The sequence below is a fragment of the Mobula birostris genome, chromosome 7 (genome assembly GCF_030028105.1).
Source record: "Mobula birostris isolate sMobBir1 chromosome 7, sMobBir1.hap1, whole genome shotgun sequence".
Lineage (NCBI taxonomy): Eukaryota > Metazoa > Chordata > Chondrichthyes > Myliobatiformes > Myliobatidae > Mobula > Mobula birostris.
In genome coordinates, this window is record NC_092376.1 from 59,456,597 (window position 1) to 59,479,560 (window position 22,964).

A 22,964-nucleotide genomic window follows, 5' to 3' on the forward strand; every position below is an offset into this window, starting at 1 on the left:
CCCTTGCCTCCTCTTCCAGCATTCTAATTTGCTGGTAAGCAAGAGAGTGCAAAGAACGTTTAATGTGGAGGAAGGTGGGAATACATTCAGATGATTTCTCTTACATTGCTTTCTTGACTATCCGTTCACATCATTCCTTTCGAAGCTAACTAATCTTGCAATATGTAGTAACGTTAGCAGTTAACATCTGCTCTAACACGTTTATTTTTCATTGACAGGTGGTTACTGTGGAGAAAATGGAAGACACTAGTCTTCTCCCTAATCCAATAATTGTTGGTGTCAAAAACAAAAGGGTCTTTCAGTTTACAGAAATTGAAAATAGAGAGCAATTAGTGGAGCAACTATGGAAACGGCTTCAACTTTTAAGAGGGGAAAAGCCTGATCATCTTGAATCGTCTCAAGTTGACGAAATGGTACAATTGATCTTTATAATGTTAATAGTTTTGTACAGCAGTAAATCAAGTAACTTTTGTTTCCACCATAATAAAAGATTCCTCATACAGAAGTAGAAACTTGATAGCATGTATTTTTTAACAAACTACATGCCCGATACAAGACTGGTTGTGAATTTTATTGTTAAGTGCCGTGTTGCCATGGAGAGTGAACCTCAGCTGTGGCGATCAGAGAGGTGGTTTTTACTATCCCTACTTATTAGAGGGCTGAGGAGGCACTGCTTCCAGGCCTAGGGAGAGGCACAAAAGCATTTGGAGCTCCAGGGACATGTGTACAAGATTGAGCCTTGCTGAAAATTTTTTGCTCTTGTTACCTTGTCCTTTGGCTTGCATTCTCTTGTAAATCCTTGTGCACTCTCAACTCTTCGACTGTTTCTTTATTTTCTCCTGTATCTCAACATTTAAAGCAGTTTTGCAATCTGTTTGAAAATGAACAGTGACCGCATTTGGCTTCTGTAAAATTTTTGGTAATTCATTACATACAACTCCACATAATCCAATTAGTCAAATAGTCATACATTGAAAGAGTGATTTATTTTCAGGAGTTTGTATCTTAAAAAGTGCTTTCATTTGTTTTAAGTTAATGTCATACAGAATAATTCAAATCAGTACAATTTTAGTTTGTTCCATGTAATTACATGAAAGCAAATTGCAATGCATCAAATGACTAATTAAGTTTGGCATAATCACAAAGTCCTGGAGAAAGGGAGGGCTGTCCATTGAATACAACAGAAGACTTAATTTTTTTTTTGTTGAATTGTATTAAGTAAGGGTCTTAACTAAAAGGTGCCTTTTCCTGGCATCAAAACTAGTGCTTACAAAAGAAGGCTATCAAAAACATTGTAGCTGTTGTGAAAATAATTTTGTCAATGTGCAGAGGACTGGGAAATCTTTCTTATCACTGTAGTTTATAGTCATAGTCATACTTTATTGATCCCGGGGGAAATTGGTTTTAGTTACAGTTGCACCATAAATAATAGTAATAGAAATAGTAATAGTAATACTACTATTAGTAAATAGTAATAGTCATGGAAATAATAAGTAGTAATAGAATAGTAATAGAAAAATAGTAATAAATAGTTAAATAGTAATATGTAAATTATGCCAGGAAATTATGAACTAAGTCCAGGACCAGCCTATCGGCTCAGGGCGTCTGACCCTCTAAGGGAGGAGTTGTAAAGTTTGATGGCCACAGGCAGGAATGACTTCCTATGACGCTCTGTGCTGCATCTCGGAGGAATGAGTCTCTGGAATGGAGACGTATGTGGCCCTTTGGCAAGAGATAACTCACTATGTGTAAGAGCCAGCATCTATTCTGACTGAACTGAATATAAGTGAGTTCTTTATGCGCTAATTCTTTAATATTTATAAATCCTTTATGATATGCATTTAATTAGAAAGGATATGTAAATCTTGCAATTTCATGGCAATAGTTTGTCATCAAAGCAGGTAATTATACTAGAATGATTTTGCATGCAAAATTAAAATTCAATTAATAGAAAAATATTATTGTTTTTTGAAAAAAATCCTTTTCTTCATAGGGAATTCTTTATGCATGCTCTGAAATTTTCTATAACATGAAGGAAATGGGAAGAAATGCTTCCTCTCTGCCTGAGGAGAAATTTGAGATGTTCACACTGCCAAATACAAAACTGTTGCATCTTGTGCTGTGGCCTCCACAGAGTCAGTAATATACTCACTTACACAGGGTTCAAAACAGTGAACAAACTGTTCCAGACAGACCATGGGGAACAATGCATTCTCCACACCATGGAGCATTGTGTATATCAAATATAAGCTGTGCAGGTGCACGGATACTGTGCCAAGGCTCAGTTAATCTGTTACCCCGCTAGTTCTTGATATAATGCTGTGTCTCCAGATGTCAAATTGCGTAAAGACGGCTTTGATTTGAGATTGATTGTGAAGCACATCAACTCCTGCCTGAGGAGTGACTTGGATCCACTCTAGTTTAGGCCAACAGCAGGTGCCATTTCATTGGCTCTTCTCTCAGCTCTGGAGCATCTCGACGGTAAAGCTGCATGCGTCAGGATGCTCGTCATTGATTGCAGCTCAGCATTTCACACTATCATCGCCCGCAAAACTGATCGATGAACTCCAAGTCCTAGGCCTCGATACCTCCGTGTGGTAGCAACCACTTCTCACCAAATTTCAGCAAAGCCGAAGAACTGATCACTGACTGCAGGAGGAAGAAATTGGGCATCCACGAGCCGGTACTCGTTAGGGGATCGGAGGTGGAGAGGGTCAGTAATTTTAAATTTCTGGGCATTTTCATATCAGAGTGTCCATCCTGGGACCAGTAAATGCCATTTCAAAGAAGCATAGCACTGATTTGTCATGTCATATAAAACTCTGTCAAACTTCTGCAGTGGGGAGTGTCCTGACTGGCTGCATCACAGACTGGTATGGAAGCATCAGTGCCCAGGAGTGGAAATCCCTACAGAAGGTAGTGGATGCAGCCCAGTTCATCACAGGAAAAGCCCTCCCCGCTATTGAGCTCACCTACACAGGGTACTGCCACAAGAAAGCAGCATCCATTATCGACCATCCCCAGCATCCAGACCATGCTCTCTTCTCACTACTGCATCAGGAAGAAGGCATAGGAGTCTTAGGTCCCAGACTACCAGGTTCAGGAACAATTCAACCATCTGGCTCTTGAACCAGCGTGGACACCTTCACTCATTATAACATTGAACACTATCTTCGGGCTCACTTTCAAGCCTCTACAACTCGTGTTGCCAGATTTATTTATTTATTTGTTTGTTTAGTATTACCAGATTATTTTTGTATTTGCACAATTTGTCAGTCTTTGTGTGTGGGTTTTCATTGATTCTATTGTACTGTCAATGCTTGCAAGAAAATGAATTTTGGGCTAGTATTTGGTGACATAAATATAGTTTAATAATAAATTTACTTTGAAGGGCTCTGTAGGTGGCATTCTACTGCATCTATTCCCAAGTTTTATTTTGTAAGTTTTTGTTGTTACCATCTGTGCCTTCTGGTGCATTGGGTGGCAACCATGCCGTTTCTCCAGCTTGTTATCTGTATTTACGAGGCAGAATTCTAGCTCAATCCGACGCTCAACCCAGCACGGATGGAAAGTGTGCAAAGAGCTGGCTGGATTCCAACCCAGCGTCACTCACCTTAAAGTCCAGTGCTGATGCCACCTCACCACCAGCCAGCTCAGTAAATTATACATATGGTCCAATATGTATTGAGTTTACAAAAATGTTTCAATATGTATTTAAGAGCGCAGTGAAACTGCTTGCATTGTTTTGGAAATAAAACCATTTGCATAACATTCTGGTTTGATTTGCTTTCTTTGAATGCATTCTGCAGTCTAGAGGGCCAGGAGTTTGATGATGAAATTCAATAAAAAATAAATTACAAAAAAAAAGAAATCACTTATAAAATTGCACATGGCCTGTCACATTGGCAAAATGATCTTGTTCTGCCGTGACTTCACATCATAGCTGGTTTTGTATTTTAATGCATTTTCCTCAAAGTTTGTAACGTGAAACTCTTCAGTGGCAACTATTGACAGCTTGTTTGTTTTGAATTCTTGAACTTTGAGTGTACCAAATTTCAGTAGATACCCAAGGTCAAAGCATTGGTTAGACCGGTTAAACTAGGGTAGGCAAAGGTGGTTGGCTGTTTCAATGTTTGATCTCCTGGGAAACAATGCATTAGAATTAGAGATTATGAAAAGTGACCATATTTGCTCAGTGAGCAAATGCTTATTGCTAAAACACAAGAAATAGGCAAGATGTAGAATGGATATTATCAGTAAACTGAGAGATTGCAAAATATTTAGTGAAGGAAAAGAAATGACGACACTTATCCTGGCAACACACACAAAATGCTGGTGGAATGCAGCAGGCCAAACAGCATCCATAGGAGGGAGCACAGTCAACGTCTGGGCCCGAAACATTAACTGTGCTGCTTCCTGTGGATGCTGTCTGGCCTGCTGCGTTCCACCAGCATTTTGTGTGCGTTGCTTAAATTTCCAGCATCTGCAGATTTCCTCGTGTTTGCGACACTAATCCTGTCTTGGATTGAGTATTAAGCCTTGACCAATAATAGATAAATTTACTGTTGGTATTCAGCTGAAATGTAAAAGCATTTGAAAATCTTCTTTGTCCCATCAAATGGAATGGAGTTAAAATTTGCCTAATTAGCCCATTGTGCTGAAAAGTGCAATTTTGATATTTGCTTTAACGGCATAGCGTTTCAAAGTTCAAAGTACACATGTCACCATTTACAACCCTGACATTTGTTTTCTTCTGGGCATACTCAGTAAATCAAGACCACACCCAGCAGGGTGGATGAACCACCAATGTGCAAAAAGACAACGAACTGCACATACAAAAGAAAAGCAAGTAGTAATAATATAGAAATAAACAAGCAATAAATGTCGAGAACATGAGATGGGGAGTCCTTGAAAGTGAGTCCATTGGTTGTGGTAACAGTCCAGTAATGGGGCAAGTGAAGCTATTCCCACTGGTTCAGGAGTCTGATGATTAAGGGGTAATAATTGTTCCCGGACCTGGAATGAATTGAATTTAGTGAAGAAAAATGTGTTACCAGCTGTTGAAGTGTCGCAAGTAACCTTACCAAAATTTCTTTTGTCTGTATCTGGACAGAAATGAAACCTCTACCTAATATTTGACCATAAGACATAGGAGCAGAATTAGGCCATTTGGCCCATCGATTCTGCTCTCAATCCACTTAAAAACTGCTGCCCTTGGTGGGTCATGTGATAAAGATGGTGGGAGGAGGTAGGGAGGGAAAGTATGACTGGTGACAGTTCTGATTTCCTGAATTGTAGAATTTATCAACAAAAGATTAAACGGTGACCTGGCTGCTAATAGAAATGAATAACTGATCAATCCTTCATTGTTCTTTGCCAGTTGCTTAGCCATGTCTTGGCATCAACTCCATGCTTTTGGATAGGACTTGCTTATGATGCTAAAATTTTGAACTGTAAATTTGCATCAGTTTTGCAATGCTGTGTTCTTATCTCCTGTTTGCTCAAATAGTAGTCACCTTATTTGTTTAACTAGTGTTCCACTCAATAGTAGTTTATTGAACCTGAAATGGAAAGTTAAACAAACCAAGTGATTATAGGTGCTGCTATTGATTTAGTTGATGTGGCATTTGCAATTTATAGGTGATCTGTTTGTTCTTCTTTCTCCATTGTTCTAAATAATTTTAGCAGGGAAGGGAAGCACAGAGCATTGATCAGACCTGGATAATAGTTTACTTAACATAGATTGAATATCTGCTTGTCTTTGAAATGAGACTGCAGATCTTTGTAGGAGCCATTGATTCAACAGGACCTCTGCTTATGAAAAATGTTATATAAGTTGCCACAAAATATTTGTTTTTCCATCTCCATTTGAGGTGTATTCTGAAACACTTCACAGTGAACAGTTTGCACCATTCGTTCCTAGTCCCTGTCTGTCAGTAGAATTCCTAGATACACTTGAGAATCATTGAAGCTTTATACTTACAAACCACAAGCAGGAAATCATTACTGTAGGCAAAAGGTCCTGCTCTTCTCTCAAAAGCAGTTTTAAATGTCAAATGAGTTTTCTGGTCAGGTTTTGATTTGCGAGACTTGAAACAAATCTCCTAGATGGGCATTTCTCTTTTGGTAAGTTGTTGGATATGCATGTGGTATTTAGCTAATTAATTTTTGATGCCTTTTCAAAAAAAACATTAAATTTCTGAGCATGAAACGTGTATATTAGAAGCCTTGAAATATTCATCAGCATAGATCTGTTTAGCTGACAGAGTTTGGGACTCTCCAAAGGCTTTAACCTCAACTTTGGACTATGAATTTGTAAATTAGCTCTCAGTATCAAGTTTAGTATCACTGGCATGTGACATGAATTTGTTTTGTGGCAGCAGTACAGTACATAAACTATAAATTACTGTGTGTGTGTGTGTATAAAATATGCATGTAGTGCAAAAAGCGGGGGGGGGGGGAGGGGGAATAGTGAGGTAGTGTTCATGAGTTCATTGTCCATTTAGAACATAAAAACATAAAAGACACTCCAGACCCTTCGGCCCACAATGTTATGCTGACCATGTAACCTACTGTAGAAACTGCCTAGAATTTCCCTAGTGCATAGCCCTCTATTTTGCTAAACTCCATGTACCTATCTAAGAGGCTCTTAAAAGACCCTACTATATCTGTTTCCACCACCGTTGCTAGCAGTGTATTCCATGCACCCACCACTCTGTGCGGAAAAACTTACCCCTGACATCCCCTCGGTACCTATTTCCAAGTACCTTAAAACTATGCCCCTTCGTGCTAGCCATTTCAGCCCTGAGGAAAAACCTCTGACTATCCACATGATCAATGCCTCTCATCATCTTATACATGTCAATCAGGTCACCTTTTATCCTCCGTCGCTACAAGGAGAAAAGGCCAAGTTCATTCAACCCTATTCTCATGAGGTATGCCCTCCAATCCAGTCAATATCCTTGTAAATCTCCTCTGCACTCTCTATAGCATCTACATCCTTTCTGTAGTGAGGTAGGTGACCAGAACTGAACACAGTACTCCAAGTGGGGTCTGACCAAGGTCTTGTATAGCTGTAACATTACCTCACGGCTCTTGAACTCAACGGTTGATGAATGCCAACACGCCATACACCTTCTTAAATCTGATGGTGGAGGGGGAAGATGTTGTTCCTGAAATATTTGTGTGTGTGTTTGTTCGGGCTCCTGTACCACCTCCTTGATGGTGACAATAAGAAGACGGCATGTGATGGGGGTCCTTAATGATGGGTACTGCCTGTACAGCTCTCCCCCACCATTGGGGGCAGTTACAGGAGCTGGCTTCTCAGGAAGAGGCCTCCATCATCTGGACTGTGCTCTCTCAATGCTACCTTCAGACAGGAGGCACAGGAACCCTAGGACTCTCACCTCAAGGTTCATCAACAACTTCTCTGCCATCATGATCTTGAACCAGCCTGAAAGTATTTGGAGCAATTTTTTTTCTCAGTCTTGCACTAGTGATTTTTAATTTTGTTCCGAACGTGTAATTTCTTATGTTTGCCTCATTTTCTAATGTATTGTACTCTGCAAAAAAAAAACTCATTTTCATGGCATGTATTGTGTGTGTGTGTGTGTCTGTCTGTCCAAGATGACAGAGATGACAGTCTTAAACTTGGGCCTGGCTATCTTGCCATTGTGTATTTGAGCTGTTTGTTAATTTTAACAGATTTTACATTTCTGTTGCTCTCTGATTGGAGAATTTTATAATAAATCCAATCATTCACTAAGCATCTTTCCAGCATTGAAAATCTTGTTTTAATAATCCCCCCCCACCCCAGTTGGAGAGGTCTGTCTACTATGCTCTCATTGTTTATCTAAAGTTTCTAGAGATGCATGTGATTATGGCACTTTCATATCCAGCTCTCAATTATATAGAGTTTTGGCTTTGTCTTCGGCATGGATTAATTCAAGAAATATACCATTGCAGTTTGATCTTAGTTTATTTTACAGTTTCAAATTTGTAACAAGTTTCACAGTTCAAATGTGTATAGTATTTTAAAAAAAACTAGAGGGCTCAGAATATCGGTTTGAATTATCATGTAATCTAAAAATACTAATGGAAGGAAACAAAGATGCTCTTTTTTTGCTTCAGCTATTGACTCTTTTTTTAAAAAAAAATAAATTCTTCAAGATAAAGCATTGCATGGAGAGATTTTCAACATGTCTTTCTCATTGTTCAAACCAAACTGAAAAATTATTATTGGTCAAAACAAGCTAAACCGGCAATGTTCAGAGTGGGCAAAAGAAAATTATTCATAATTTTAAACCTCCGATCCAAAATGATGTTTCATGCTCAGTAAACCAAATTCCCAATACCTTGGGTTGATTGATTGAATCTTGTTGCTAATGTACTTATGCAATAGGTAAATCCTTGAATTATTTTTGGTTTTGGAGATTCATGCCATTGAAGTTTCTCCACAAGTCAACCATGACCAGTTGCAGAATGGCATGTGTGAGATGAGTTTACTTCTATCAAAGCACAATATTAATTAAATTCCATTTGCTTTAGGTTTCCTCTGATTCTATGGGATGTCCTCAAGAGCTCCGTCCGGATAATACGGCGATCGATTCCCTTATGGGCAATTCGGATATCAAAAAGGAACCAAGGCACTCATTGAATTCAGAGGCCCTTATGGCACTTTTCCATCTGACTGAGACGGAGAGTGCTGATGCTACTCTGGTTTGTACCCCTTTGAGTATCTCCTTCCTCCTGACTCTGGGTTTTTTTTTCCATTAAGTTTTCTTTTAATCCAATACACTAAATTTGGGAAGACATAACCTCCATGACAAATGGTGATATTGCTTTGTGTTTGTTTTACACATCTAATTTATGAATATCTTGCTTGTACGACTTGATATAAAAGTTGCTTTGCCAATGTTTCATTTAAGCTTCAAAAAAAAAGTGGTTGATCACACAGGATAGAAAGGGAATAATTCAATTTTAATCTGTATTCCTAAATATTCATTCATTTCGAGAGGACTGGGATATAAAAGCAAGGATGTAATGTTGGGGCTTTTTAAGGCACTGGTAAGGCCTCACTTGGATACACTATGATAAGGAATTCCTGTCGTTCTTTCCCGAGGCCACATTTTGGCAAGTCGGATCATTTGGCTGTACTCCTACTACCTCCATACAGACACAGCCTGAAGACCAAGGCTCCAGACATCAAGACAGCTAAGAGGTGGTTGTGGGATGCTGAGGAATGGTTATAGGATTGCCTTCAGTCAGTGGACTGGGCCGTGTTTAAGAACTCACCTGAGGACCTGAATTGACTATACCAGGGTCGTTATAGACTTTATTAAAACAGCTGCGGGGAGTGTGTCCCCATGAAATTGTTCAGGGTTTTCCTCAATCAGAGGCACTGGGTGAACAATGAAATCTGGAACCTGCTGAGCACCAGATCAGAGGCATTCAAGTCTGGAGATCAAGAATACTGCAAGAGGGGCAGGTATGATCTTCAGAAAGCCATTTCTCGGGTGAAGTGGAGATTTTGGACTAGACTGGAATCAACAAAGGATGCTTAACAGTTGTGGCAGAGTTTGAATGCCATAACCTCCACCAAGTTAAATCTTGTGACACAGAGGACAGCAGAGCTTCGCTTCCAGATGAGCTCAATGCTTTCTTTGACCACCAGAACAGAGAGGAACCCTGATGATCCTTTGGTCTGAGTATTTGAAGATGACATGTGGGCTGTTTCAAGAGAGTGAATCCAAGGAAAGTGTCTGGTCCGGACGGACTACCCAGCTGAATACTGAAGACCTGTGCTGGTGTATTCATGGATATCTTCAATCCCTCACTTCGGCAGTTTGTGAAACCCACCTGCTTCAATTGTACCGGTGCCCAAGAAGAGTGTGGTAATTTGTCTAAATGACTATTGTCCAATGGCATTTGTATCCACAGTGAGAGGCTGGTGTTGAAACATATCAGCTCCTGTCTGAATGGTGACTTGGATCGATCCCAATTTGCCTACCAAAGTAACAGGTCTACAGTGGATGCCAGCTCATTGGCTCTTCACACAACCCTGGGCCGTCTGGCCAGGAAAGATGCATTCATCAGGATGCTCTTCTTCAATTACAAAAATCCCCTCAAAACTAATCAGCAAACTTCAAGACATGGGTCTTAATTCCCCCTTGTGCAACTGGATCATGGATTTCCTCACTTGTAGACCCTGGTCAGTATGGATTGTCAAAAACATCTCCTTCACAATCTCCATCAGTACAGGAATGAGTACTTAGCCCCCTTCTCTACTGCTTTACAATTATGACTGTGTGACTAAATACAACTTCAACACCATGTACAAGTTTGCTAATGATACCACTGTTGTGGGCTGTATCAAAGGAGGTGATGAATCAGCATTCAGGAGGGAGATTGTAAACTTGGCTGAGTGGTGTAATAACAACAACCTCTCACTCAATGTCAATAAGACCAAGGAACTGGTTGTAGACGTCAGGAGAGAGAAACTGTAAGTCCATGAGCCAGTAATCATCGGAGGATCAGAAGTGGAGAAGGTCAGTAACTTTAAATTCCTGGGTGTCACTATCTCAGAGGACCTGTCCTGGATCCAAATATTGCAAAGAAAGCACAGCAGCACCTCTACTTTCTCAGGAATCTGTGGATATTCAGCATGACATCAAAACTCTTGGCAAACTTCTATAGATGTGTGGTAGAAAGTGTGCTAACTGACTGCATTACGGCCTGGTATGGGAACACCAATGCCTTTGAGCGGAAAATCTTACAAAGCGGATTTGGCCCAATACGTCAAGGGAAAACTCCTCCCAACTATTGTGTACATCTATGAAACGTTGCAGTAGAGAAGCAGCATCCATCATCAAAGATCCTCACCACCAGGCAATGCTCTTTTCTCACTGCTGCCATCGGGTAAAAGTTACAAGAGCCTCAGGACTCGTACCACCAGGTTCACGAGCAGTTACTACCCCTCAACAAAAGGGGATAACTACATTAATTTAAGGACTCTGTTATATTGTCATTTCATGCTCATTACTTATTGCTATTAATCTATATCTGCATTTGCAGTTTGTTTACAGTTAACAGTTCCTGATGTTTACGGTCACTGTTCTATAGATTTGCTAAGTATGCCCACAGAAAAAGCATCTTGGGGTTGTAACTGGTGACCTGTATGTACTCTGATAATAAATTTTACTTTGAGCTTTGTGAGCAGAAAGGATATGCTGACATTGGGGAGGGTTCAAAAGAAGTTCACAAAAATGATTCCAGGATTGAGAGGCTTATCATATGAGGAGTTTTTGGCCCTGGGCCTGTACTCATTGGAATTCTGAAAAACTAGGGAGATCTCATTGAAACCTATTGAATGTTGAAAGGCCTCAATAGATTGGATGTGGAAAGGATGTTTCCTCCGGTGGGGGAGTTTCAGGCAGCCTCGGAATAGAGGAACATCCGTTTAGAATGGAGATGAGGAATTTCTTGAGCCAGAGAGTGGTGAATTTGTGGAATTCATTGCCAAAGATGGCCGTGGAAATCAAGTCATTGGTATATTTAAGGCACAGGTTGATAGATTCTTGATTGGTCAGGGCATAAAGGGATACGGGTGGAAGGCAGGAGATTGGGGTTGAGAGAGAAATGGATCAGCCATGATGAAATGGCGGAGCAGAGTTGATGGGCCAAATGGCCGAATTCTGCTCCTGTGGCTTATGGTCTTGTATTGTAAGTGTAATACTCACTACGACTACTACTGCTTAAACCTATCACCCGTACTTGGACATAGTCGGCCGACAACTATGTTCCCTGTCTTGGGTCAGTCTTTCAAGTTGTTCCCAGGTGTAGCAATCTTGGTATCCCTCCTCTCCCAGGGATGAGGTTTTTGGAGCCTCAGTCGGCATTTCTGTAGCACTGTGTTTTATATAGGGTGGGAATAGCAGATCCATGCCCACATCTCCGCCTCCTCCTTTAGCAGCCAAGCTTGGGATTGTGCAATGTGTAATTTGTAATATCTTGGTGTTCTGATGATTTGTTATGAGAGAGGGATTTTCAATAAGGTAACAAAATGCCTTTGATCTCTGTTTCCATTTGGTCATTAGGTTTGTAATCCTGTTAAATTGTTCTTGTAATATTTCTAATTAATGGCAGATTGTTAATTTTAGGGAATGGAAGAAGTGAAAAAACGATTATGGTATGATCATTTTGTGGAATATGGACGCACAGTCAGCATGTTTCGGACTGAGAAGATAAGGAAGCTGGTTGCAATGGGTATTCCAGAGTGTCTTCGAGGAGAACTCTGGCTTCTTTTTTCAGGTGAGCACCTTTTGACTGACACTGATCCATGGAAGAATCTGGCTTGGCTTAGAAACAAAGCCTTTCACCTGTCTCCAGCAAATAGGAAGACATTGCAGTAAGGGAGCATTGCATTGTGGCTCTTGTTGGCTACTGCTACCCTTAAAGTTAACAACCACCTGTTCAGATAGTTCGAAAAGAGAGCAAGGAATAGTGTGCTCATCCAAGGAACATACCTGAACAACAACACCCAGATACTTATCTTGCTGTTATCTATAGGACCAAGCACAGTAAAAATTGTTTATCTGCAGAAGAACAATGACTGCATTCCAACATGGAGTTCAGTGATTATGTAGTTCTTTTGAACATCTCAAGGTCACAAAATGTATATCTGCAAGATGGTGCTTTCTTTTGGGTTGGTTTAAGTTCCCCACTCCACTATTGTACCAAACTATGTACAATGACTTTCAATGTCCCTTCTCTTTGTAAAATGGCCTAAGTCATGCACCAGGTGTGGAACTATGACGTTGTGGCCATTACAGAGATTTGAATGGGAACTGTGACATTGTGGCCATTACAGAGACTTGGATGCCTTAGGAGCAGGAATGGCTGCTGAGTGCGCCAGGCTTTAGATGTTTCAAAAAGAACAGAGAGGGAGACAAAAGAGGTGGGAGCATGGCATTGCTAATTAGGGATAGTGTCACGGCTGCAGAAAAGGAGGAAGTCATGGAAGGGCGGTCTACTTGAGTCATTATGGGTGGAGGTCAGAAACAGGAAAGGGGTGATAACTCTAGTGGGTGTTTTCTTTAATAGACCCCTCCCACCAATAGTAGCAGGGATATTGAGGAGCAGATAGTGAGGCAAATTCTGGAATGGAGCAATAATAATAGGGTTGTTGTGATGGAAGATTTTAATTTTCCTAATATTGATTGGCATCTCCTTGGTGCAAGGGGTTTAGAAGCGGTGGAGTTTGGTGTGTTCAGGAAGTTTTCCTGGCACAATATGTAGATAAGCCAAGTAGAGGAGAGGTTGTACCTAATCTGGTATTGGGAAATGAACCTGGTCAGATGTCAGATCTCTTGGTGGGAGAGCATTTTGGAGATAATGACCATTGTGCTGGAGAGGGAAAGGAACAGACAATTTGGGAAGACATTTAATTGGGGTAGGGGACATATGATGCTATTTGGCAGGAACTTGGGGGCAGATGTTCTCAGGGAAATGCATGGCAGAAATGTGGCAAATATTCAGGGAACATTTGTATGGAGTTCTGCATAGGTATGTTCCATTGAGGCAGGGAAAGGATGGTAGGGTTAAAAAACCATGGAGTACAAAGGATGCTGAAAATCTAGCTAAAAAGAAAAGCTTACAAAAGGTTCAAGAAACTAGATACTGTTAGAGCTCTTAAAAATTACAAGGTTGCTAGGAAGGAGCTTAAGAATGGAATTAGGAGAGCCAGAAGGGGCCTTGAGAAGGCCTTGTTGGGCAGGATTAAGGAAAACCCCAAGGCATTCTACAAGTATGTGAAGAGCAAGAGGATGAGTCGTGTGAGAATAGGACCAATAGGTTGCGATATTGGAAATGCTTGCATGGAGTCAGAGGAGGTAGCGGAGGTACTTAATGAATACTTTGCTTCAGTATTCACCAGGGGAAAAAAAAACTGTGGCAATTGTGGGGATAATTTACAGTGGACTGAAACGCTTAAGCATATAAACATTAAGAAAGAGGATGTGCTGGAGCTTTTGAAAAGCATTAAGTTAGATAAATGACTGGGACCGAATGGGATGTACCCCAGGCTACCATGGGAAGCGAGGGAGGAAATTGCTGAGCCTCTTATGATGATCTTTGCATCATCAATAGGGATGGGAGAAGTACCACAGGATTGGAGGGTTGCAAATATTGTTCCCATGTTCAAGAAAGGGAATAGAAGTAACCCAGGAAATTATAGACCAGTGAGTCTGACATCAGTGGTGGGGGCAAGTTGTTGGAGAAGATCCTGAGAGGCAGAATTTATGAGTATTTGGAGAGACGTAATCTGGTTAGGGATAGTCAGCATGGCTTTGTCAAGGGCAGGTCGTGCCTTACGAGCCTGATTGAATTCTTTTAGGATGTAACAAAACACACTGATAAAGGTAGAGCAGTGGATGTAGTGAATATGGATTTCAGTAAGGCATTTGATAAGGTTCCCCGTGCCAGGTTCCTTCAGAAAGTAAGGAGGCATGGGGCCCATAGAGACCCTTACTTTGGATTCAGAATTGGCTTGACCACAGAAGGTAAAGGGTGATTGTAGAAGGTTCGTATTTTACAAGGAGGTTGGTGACCAGTGGTGCTCTGCAGGGATCTGTTCTGGGACCCCTCCTCTTTGTGATTTTTATAAATGACCTGGATGAAGAAGTAGAAGGGTGGGTTGGTAAGTTTGCTGATGACACAAAAGGTTGGGGGTGTTGTGGATATTCTGGAGGATTGTCAGAGGTTACCATGGGACATCGATAGGATGCAGAACTGGGCTGAGAAGTGGCAGATGGAGTTCAACTCAGATAAGTGTGAAGTGGTTCATTTTGGTAGGTCAAATTTGAAGACCGAATTAAATATTCCTGGTAAGATTCTTGGCAGTATGAAAGATCTGAGAGATCTTAGGGTCCATCTCTATTGGACACTCAAAGCTGCTGCGCAGATTGACAGTATTGTTAAGTATTAAGAAGGCGTATGGTTGTTGGCATTCATCAACTGTGGGATTGAGTTCAAGAGCTGTGAGGTAATGTTGCAGCTGTGTAAGACCTTGGTCAGACCCCTCTTGGAGTATTGTGTTCAGTTCTGGTCACCTCACTATCGGAAGGATGAGGGTACTATAGAGAGATAGCAGAGGAGATTTACAAGGATTTTGCCTGGATTGGAGGGTGTCACTTATGAGAATAGGTTGAGTGAACTTGACCTTTTCTCCTTGGAGCGATGGAGGATGAGAGGTGATCTGATAAAGGTGTATAAGATGATAAGGGGCATTGACCGTGTGGATAGTCAGAGGCTTTTTCCCAGAGTTGAAATGGCTAATGTGAGGGGGCATAGTTTTAAGGTGCTTGGAAATAGGCACTGAAGGGATATCAGGGGTAAGTTTTTCACACAGATTGGTGGGTATGTCAAGTACATTGGTGGCGACGATGGTGGAAGCAGATACAATAGGGTCTTCTAAAAGCCTCTTAGATAAGTACATGAAGCTTAGAAAATGCGCTAGGGAAATTCTAGGCAGTTTCTAGAGTAGGTTGTATGGTCAGCACAACATCGTGGGATGAAGGGCCTGTAATGTGCTGTAGATTTCTATGCTCTATGTCAAGCTTGAACTGCTTTGCGTAAAATTATCATTTTTCTTTGTTGCCTACACGCACAATTCATAAAATCCCAAAATTACTGTTGGTGCTTTTTTTTCCCTTGCTGTATTCCCTGTGTGAGGCTGTATTTGAAACATTGTGTGCAGTTCTGGTCAGGTCACCTAACTACAGGAAAGATATCAATACACTTGAAAGAGTGGAGAGAAAACTTAAAAGGTTGTTGCTGGGACTTGAAGATCTAAGTCGAGGGAAAGGTTGAATAGGTGAGGAGCATGAGTTAGGAGAATCTTAGACAAAATTGAGGTGTATAGATAGGGTGAATGCTTGCTGGCTTTTTCCCCTAATTTTGGGTGAGACTAGAACTAGGGGTCATGGGTTTAGGGTGAAAGGTGAAATATGTACTTTGAATCTTTGAATTAAAGGATATCGAGAAGAGACACATGACTCTGAAGGTGGTGGGGTGTGGAATGAGCTGCAAGGAAAAGTGGTAGATGCAAGTTCAGTAGTAACATTTAGGACAAGTTTGGAAAGGTACATGGATGAGAGAGTTCTAGATGGCTATGGTTGGGTCCAGGAAGATGGGATAGGCAGAAGGCCAGACCTGCATGGACTGTTTCTGTTCTGCAGTGCTCTATGATTGATTCTATGACTATTAATGCATTGTTTTCATATTTCTCTCAAACACTAAATGGCAACAATTTAAGGATGTTAATGTTGGTTATTTTAAAAGTAAAATAAAATTACTACTGCTTACAGTTTTGTCGAGAAATTTGAAGTAAGGCTATCACTTGTCTCATATTCTGAAATTACTTGGGTGGTCTGGTTGTGTAGTGGTTAGCACAACGCTTTACGGTACAGGCGAGATGGCTTCAATTCCCGCCGCTGCCTGTAAGGAGTTTGTACGTTCTCCTCGTGACCGTGTGGGCTTCCTCTGGGTGCTCCGATTTCCTCCCACAGTTCAACGACGTACTGGTTGGTGGATTAATTGGCCGTTGTAAATTGTCCTGTGAGGAGGCTCAGATTAAAGCAGGGGATTGCTGCGTGGCGTGGCTGGAAGGAAGGGCCAGAGGGACCTATTTTGCACTGTATCTCTGACTTGTCAAATTAATGTTTGATGCTGGTCATCATTTCATGTAGCTGCCATCGTCACATCACAGGCAAAGGCCATTAGACGTGTCAACTGTTTACAAGAGCAATCCATTAATAATCTCACTACCCTACGTCTCCCCATGACCCATTTTAATCCTGTATTTTAACGAAGTGTTTTTTAAAGAAAAAAATGCAATGGTCTTCATCTAAATTTCTATGACAGAGCATTCCAGGCAACAACTTGCTTGAAATGTGTCTAAGCTTCACCCATTACCCATTTGCAGTCAATTTTAAACTGATGTATTACTGCCAATTCCCTAGTCAGGTGAATTGTAATTTTCCTATTTAATCAGTCGAATCCCTGTATACTGTTAAAACTTTCAGTTTAGTCTCTACTCTCCCCCCTCCCCCTTATCCAATCCCCATTCTGGTTACCCTCTTGCCCCCTCTCTTCTCTTCACCTACCAATCTCCACCCTCTGGATTCCCCCACTCTTCCCTTTCTTCCATGGTCCGGTGTCTTCTCCTGTCAGATTCCTTCTTGGTTAACTCTTTATCCCTTCTTCCTATCCCCTCCTAGCTTCTTACTTCATTTCCCCTCCCCACCCAATCACTTTTCCCCAACCTGGTCTCATCTGTCACCTGCCACCTTGTACTCCAACCCCTCCTGTACTGTCTTACCAGCTTCTGTCCCCTTCCTTTGCAGTCCTGATGAATGGTCTCGGCCTACAACATTGACTCTCTATTCTCCATCGATTCTGCCAAACTTGCTGAGTTCCTCCAGCATTTTGTGTGTGCTGCTCTTTCTCTCCTTTCCTATTTGTTCTGTTTAAAAATAATCCAATTGCCTTGCACCTAAAGAGAGGGTACTTGTTAAGTTATAATGTGACTGTACATCATGCTGGAGGATTAGCTGATAATATAATTGATATGTTAATTATCTATCATATTGGAAGTCTATTACTGAATACATTATAGGAAAATGGTTGGGTTGATTTGTTCTCTGATATTGGCAATTTAATTGCAAATTCTTCGTCACCACACAAGGAGACATCAGTGTGTTATTAATTTTCGAATTAACAGCGCACTGATGATGTCTCCATGAATGGTGACGCAATGTTTGAAAGTAAATTGCCAATATTGGAGAACAGCTGAACCCAACTGTCAACCACTCAGGCTATACATTTTCTGAGTTATTATAGGAAGATGTTTAGAAGAAAAAACAAAAGTAATTCGGTACAAATGAACGTGGTGTTTTTTTAAAAGGAAATCATGCTGAATGGATTTATTGAATTTCTTTGACTAAGTATCAGACTGATGTTGAAGGGGAGCGGGTGAATATACTGAAATTTTTACAAGGCATAAAGTGCATCATGAAAATTGTAAATAAAAGCTTTTTTTTTAAGCATGTCGTACCAGACATTCAGCTATTCTTGTCTGGCACATGGTGTCAGGATTAACCGGGTCACATTATGAACGTTCCTGACGCCACCCTTGTATTTTTTTTACGAAGCCGAGTGGCTAGCTCGACACTCAACCTGGCATGGATGGAAAGCGTGCTTGGGGATGGCCCGACCCGGATTCGAACTCGGGAACCTTCGCTCCGGAGTCGGGCGCTGATCTCACTGCACCACCAGCCGGCCTAAAAAAAGCTAATGGTGCAAGTGATAATGTATTGGTATGTTTGCCTAACTGGAAGAAAATAGCAGGGATATTGTAAATGGATCTTCCTGTTGTAATGAGTAGTATGCCACAAGAAACGTGGTGGGGTCTCAAACTGGATGTGTGAAAGCACCCTGGGCAAAAGTGCTAGATTTGCTGATATACAAATAAGTAGAAAAGTAAATTGCAAATAATATATTAACAAGTTATTAAGGGATGTTGATAAGTTAACTAATTGGCAGAGACCAAATGGGCATGGTGTATGGAAAAGATTTATTTTTCCTACCACATTGGAAAATTTCTAAGCATTATTTAAACAATTAGAGCTGGATTCATGTGCCCCAGTGCATGATATGCAAAATGCTGGAATAGAGGTATTGCAAGTTACTAGGAAATCTAACAGAATGTAATTGTTATTACTTTCGGAGGTCAATACAACAGGAAGCAGGTTATGCTTCACTTGTTTCCTTGAATGCATTTCTTCTTCCTAGTTCCATTTCTTGGTCCTCATTAGAACTAACCAAAGCATTAAGCTGCAGTTTGCATGAATCCACACATGACTTCTCCCTAACCATCAACTGCTATCGAGGCTTTTGTATATTTTCCCTGCCAGTCATTTACAGTTTGAGGTTCAAGGGTACACAGGTGTGTAGAATCTCCAGGATTCTACGTAGAAAGTCTTCATCATGCGATCTTCATCTGCTTTGGACTTGCTTACTGGCGTTTAGGGCAGCAATGAAGGTCCTCTATCTCTGTCTGCCCATAATGTCCCACACAGAGGTAGAGGAGTTCTTCATTGCTGTTTCCATAACAATTTACTTCGACCAGTCAGGGTTGTTAGCCCTGAGATGAACCCCTGAACCTGGACCACTCTTATTCTGACCTCTACCCTTTGAACTGTTTGGCATGGGTGACTGTACCAAGAACCAGAGCACAAGACCCTTACTCCAGCCAACATAACTCTCCAGGTCATTGAAGCACACAATCCTCCATATCCTATGACAGTTTGTGCTCTGCTTGGAGCCGTTTTGGACTAATTGCTTTTCTGACCATTTGCTTGACCTTCTTTGGTAGTATCTGCTGAGATGTTTTAACCTAATGTGATCCCTTGCTGGTATCCTGCTTTTTTTTTTGTCCTGTTTAGTCCTGATCTTTGTAATGACAGAATCAGATATCTCCATCATGGCCTCAGCTATGTCATCATTACTTCACAAGCCAACCTGGGATACCACCCTGAGGATTCCTTGATCCTTTTGCATTCTATAATATCTAACATTTCCTCCTCCTTAATTCTCACAATATCGAGATGTATTCTTGTATTTCTGGGAACTTTTCACTTTCAATCTGTGATTACAGTTGCTTAACTTGGAACCTTTATAAAGTCACAACAGCCTCCTTTGTTACTCATTCTTTTTAAGTTTGTGTAATACAGTATACACACATAAAATTGTACAAGTGGCAATTTCTTGGGACTGCAGTTTTGTCACTACACTCATAATCATGGAAGTCATTTTATGCCAACAATGAGATGGCCAATTTCACTCTTTACGTAAACACAAGAGATTCTGCAGATGCTGGAAATCCAAAGCAACACACACAACATGCTGGAGAAACTCAGCATGTCAGGTGGCAAATGTATAAGTAGTCAACTTTTTGGACCGAGATCCTTCATCAGAACTGGAAAGGAAGGGTGAAGATGCCGGAATAAGAAGATGGGAGATTGGAGGCAGGGGGTGGGAAGAAAAGGAGTACAAACTAGAAGGTGATAGGTGAAGCCAGCTGGGTGGGGTTGGGGGAAATGAATTAAGAAGCTGGGAACTGTTCGGTGGAAAAGGTAAAGAGCCAGAAAAGAAGGTGAGAAACGGAAGGAAGAGGGACAGCGAGGGGAGGTGATAGGAGAAGAGCTAAGAGGACCAGGGTGGGTAAATGAAGAAAAGGGAAGGGTCCCACCAATGTGGAGAAGGCCGCATCAGGAGCACCAGACACGGTAGATGACCCCAACAGGTTTGCAGGTGAAGTGTTACCTCAACTGTCAAGATGGCAACGGGAATCAGTTAAAGGAGATGGGGTGGGAAGAGGCCTAGTCAAGGTAGCCATGGGATGGATTCCCATAGCTGTCCTGACTATACGCCTTCCCACCTTGTCTCCTGTAAAAAATGCTATTCCTTTTTCTCAGTCTCTTTTTCTCTGCCACATCTGTTCCCAGGATGAGGCTTTCCTTTCCAGGACATCATATACGGATGTTTCTTCATTGCTGTTTTCGTAACAATTTTTTTTGACCAGTGAGGTTGTTAGCCCTGAGTTGAACCTCCGAACCTGGAGGACCAGTGGCCCACTCTTAGTCTGGCCTCTGCTTCAAAGTATGCGGTTTCCCTTCCTCCACCATTGATGCTGCCCTCTTCCACATTTCCTCCATTCCCTGGATATTTGCACTTTCCCAGCATCTTAACAAGGATAGAGCTCCTCTTGTTCTCACCTTGAGCCCCCACATCCAACATATCATTCTCTGCAACTTCCGCCACCCTACCACCAAACACATCTTTACCCTCACCCACTCTCCTTTTTTCTCCTCTTCTCGCAGGGATCGCTCCCTCTGTGATTCCCTTGTGCTTTTGTCCTTCCCCAATAATCTCCCTCCTGACACTTATCCATGCAAGCGGCAGAAGTACTACACCTGCCCATTCACCTCCTCCCTCACTACCATTCAGGGCCCCAAACAGTCATTCCAGGAGAGGCAACACTTCACCTGTGGGTTTGTTGGGGTCATCTACTGTATCTGGTGCTCCCAGTGTGGGCTCCTCAATATTGGTGAGACCTGACCTAGATTAGGGACTGCTTTGTCGAGCACCTTTGGTCCATCCACAAAATAGTAGCGTTTCCCAGTGGCCAATTATTCCAGTTCCAATTCCCATTCTGGCATGATGGTCCAAGGTCTCCTTTTCTGCCACAGTGACCATAAGACATAGAGCAGAATTAGGCCATTTGGTCCATCGATTCTGCTCTGCCATTTTATCATGGCTGGTCCATTTTTCCTCTCAGCCTCAATCTCCTGTCTTCTCCCCGTATTCCTTCGTGCCCTGACCAATGAGGAATGTATCTTAAATATACATAAAGACCAATCAGGAATCTACCTCAAATATACATAAAGACTTGGCCTCCAAAACTGCCTGTGGCATAGAATTCCACAGATTCACCAGTCTCTGGCTAAAGAAATTCTTCCTTATCTCCATTTTGAAAGGATGCCGCGCTATTCTGAGGCTGTGATATCTGGCCTTGGACTGTGCCATCATAGGAAACACCCTCTTCCTGTCCACTCTATCGAGGCCTTTGACTACTCAATAGGTTTAAATGATGTCACCCCTCATTCTGCTGAATTCCAGTGAATACAGACCCAGAGCCATCAAACGATCTTCATATGACACGCCATTCAATCCTTTTCACAACGAGGCCATTCTCAGGTTGGAGGAACAACACCTTATATTCTGTCTAGGTTGTCTCTAACTTAATGGCATGAACATCGATTTTTCCAGTTTCTGGTAATTTTTTCCCCACCCCTTCCTCCTCTTTCTTCATTTACTGACTCTGGCCCCCCTCACCTCTTCTGACCTACCTATTACCACCCCCTGCTACCCCTCCTCTTTCCCTTTCCCCCATGGTCCACTCTCCTCTCCTATTAGATTCTTTCTTATCCAGCCCTTTACATTTACTACCTATCAATCACCACCTGGCTTTTTACTTCGTCACCCTTCCCTTACCCACCTGCTTCACCTATCACTTTGCTTGTATTCCTTCCCCCCTCCCCCACTTTGTTATTCTGGCATCTTTCTCCTTCCTTTCCAGTCTTGCTGAAGGGTCTCGGCCCAAAACAGCAACTGATTATTCATTTCCATAGATGCTGTTTGAGTTCCTGCAGCGCTTTGTGTGCGTGGGTGTGTTTGTTTTTGTATTATTTAGGGCACTTAGACTATAGAGAAGTTGCATATTGAACTTTATTCATTTGTATAAAAAATCCTTCAGCATATTTGAATATTTACCTCTTTTTACCTGTCAAAATAATTACTCCATATTGGAATCTACTATGTTGCACTTCTAATGCATCTTCACCCTGTAATCCACATCCCTTTTATTCAGTGGGAATATTTTTGATGACTTCCTGATACTGATCTGTCGATCAGCATTTTAGTGCAAAACTTTTCTTTATCATGCAGAACTTTACCCATTCTTGGTATGGTGCTTCCACTTCAGATTTCATTGTTGAATAAAAATAGATAACAATTGTTTTTACAGAAACATGTGCGTGATAACAAGTACTTAACTGTTATGTTTGCCAGTTATTCAATTTGTCTCAATTATTTAAATAGTCTTCCTTCCAGTGCCAAATGGAATTATGTTTCTATCCATGTTCAATTGGAAATAGGATCCAGAAAAATGTCTTGTAGTCATCTAAAAATATTCTCCCAACTATGATTGTATAGATTATCTTCCTTTATTTTGACTTGTTTTGTATAATTTATCCTAGAAATTGCCATAAATAGCCCAATTCCAAACTTCTATTTAGAAAATTTTATTATCCTAATAAAGTTAGCAAGTCCATGTGTTTTTTAAG

General features: G+C 41.3%; 1 protein-coding gene across 2 annotated transcripts in view; it reads left to right on the top strand.

Annotated features, from left to right (window-relative positions):
* The window catches only part of LOC140200241 (TBC1 domain family member 8), a 105,340-nt gene that overhangs the window by 65,399 nt on the left and 16,977 nt on the right, over positions 1-22,964 (top strand). For both annotated transcript variants that reach the window (XM_072263258.1, XM_072263259.1), the window contains exons 7-9: positions 219-413; positions 8,548-8,718; positions 12,159-12,309. In XM_072263258.1, the coding sequence (XP_072119359.1) occupies positions 219-413; positions 8,548-8,718; positions 12,159-12,309 (517 nt within the window). The remainder of the gene's footprint in view (positions 1-218; positions 414-8,547; positions 8,719-12,158; positions 12,310-22,964) is intronic.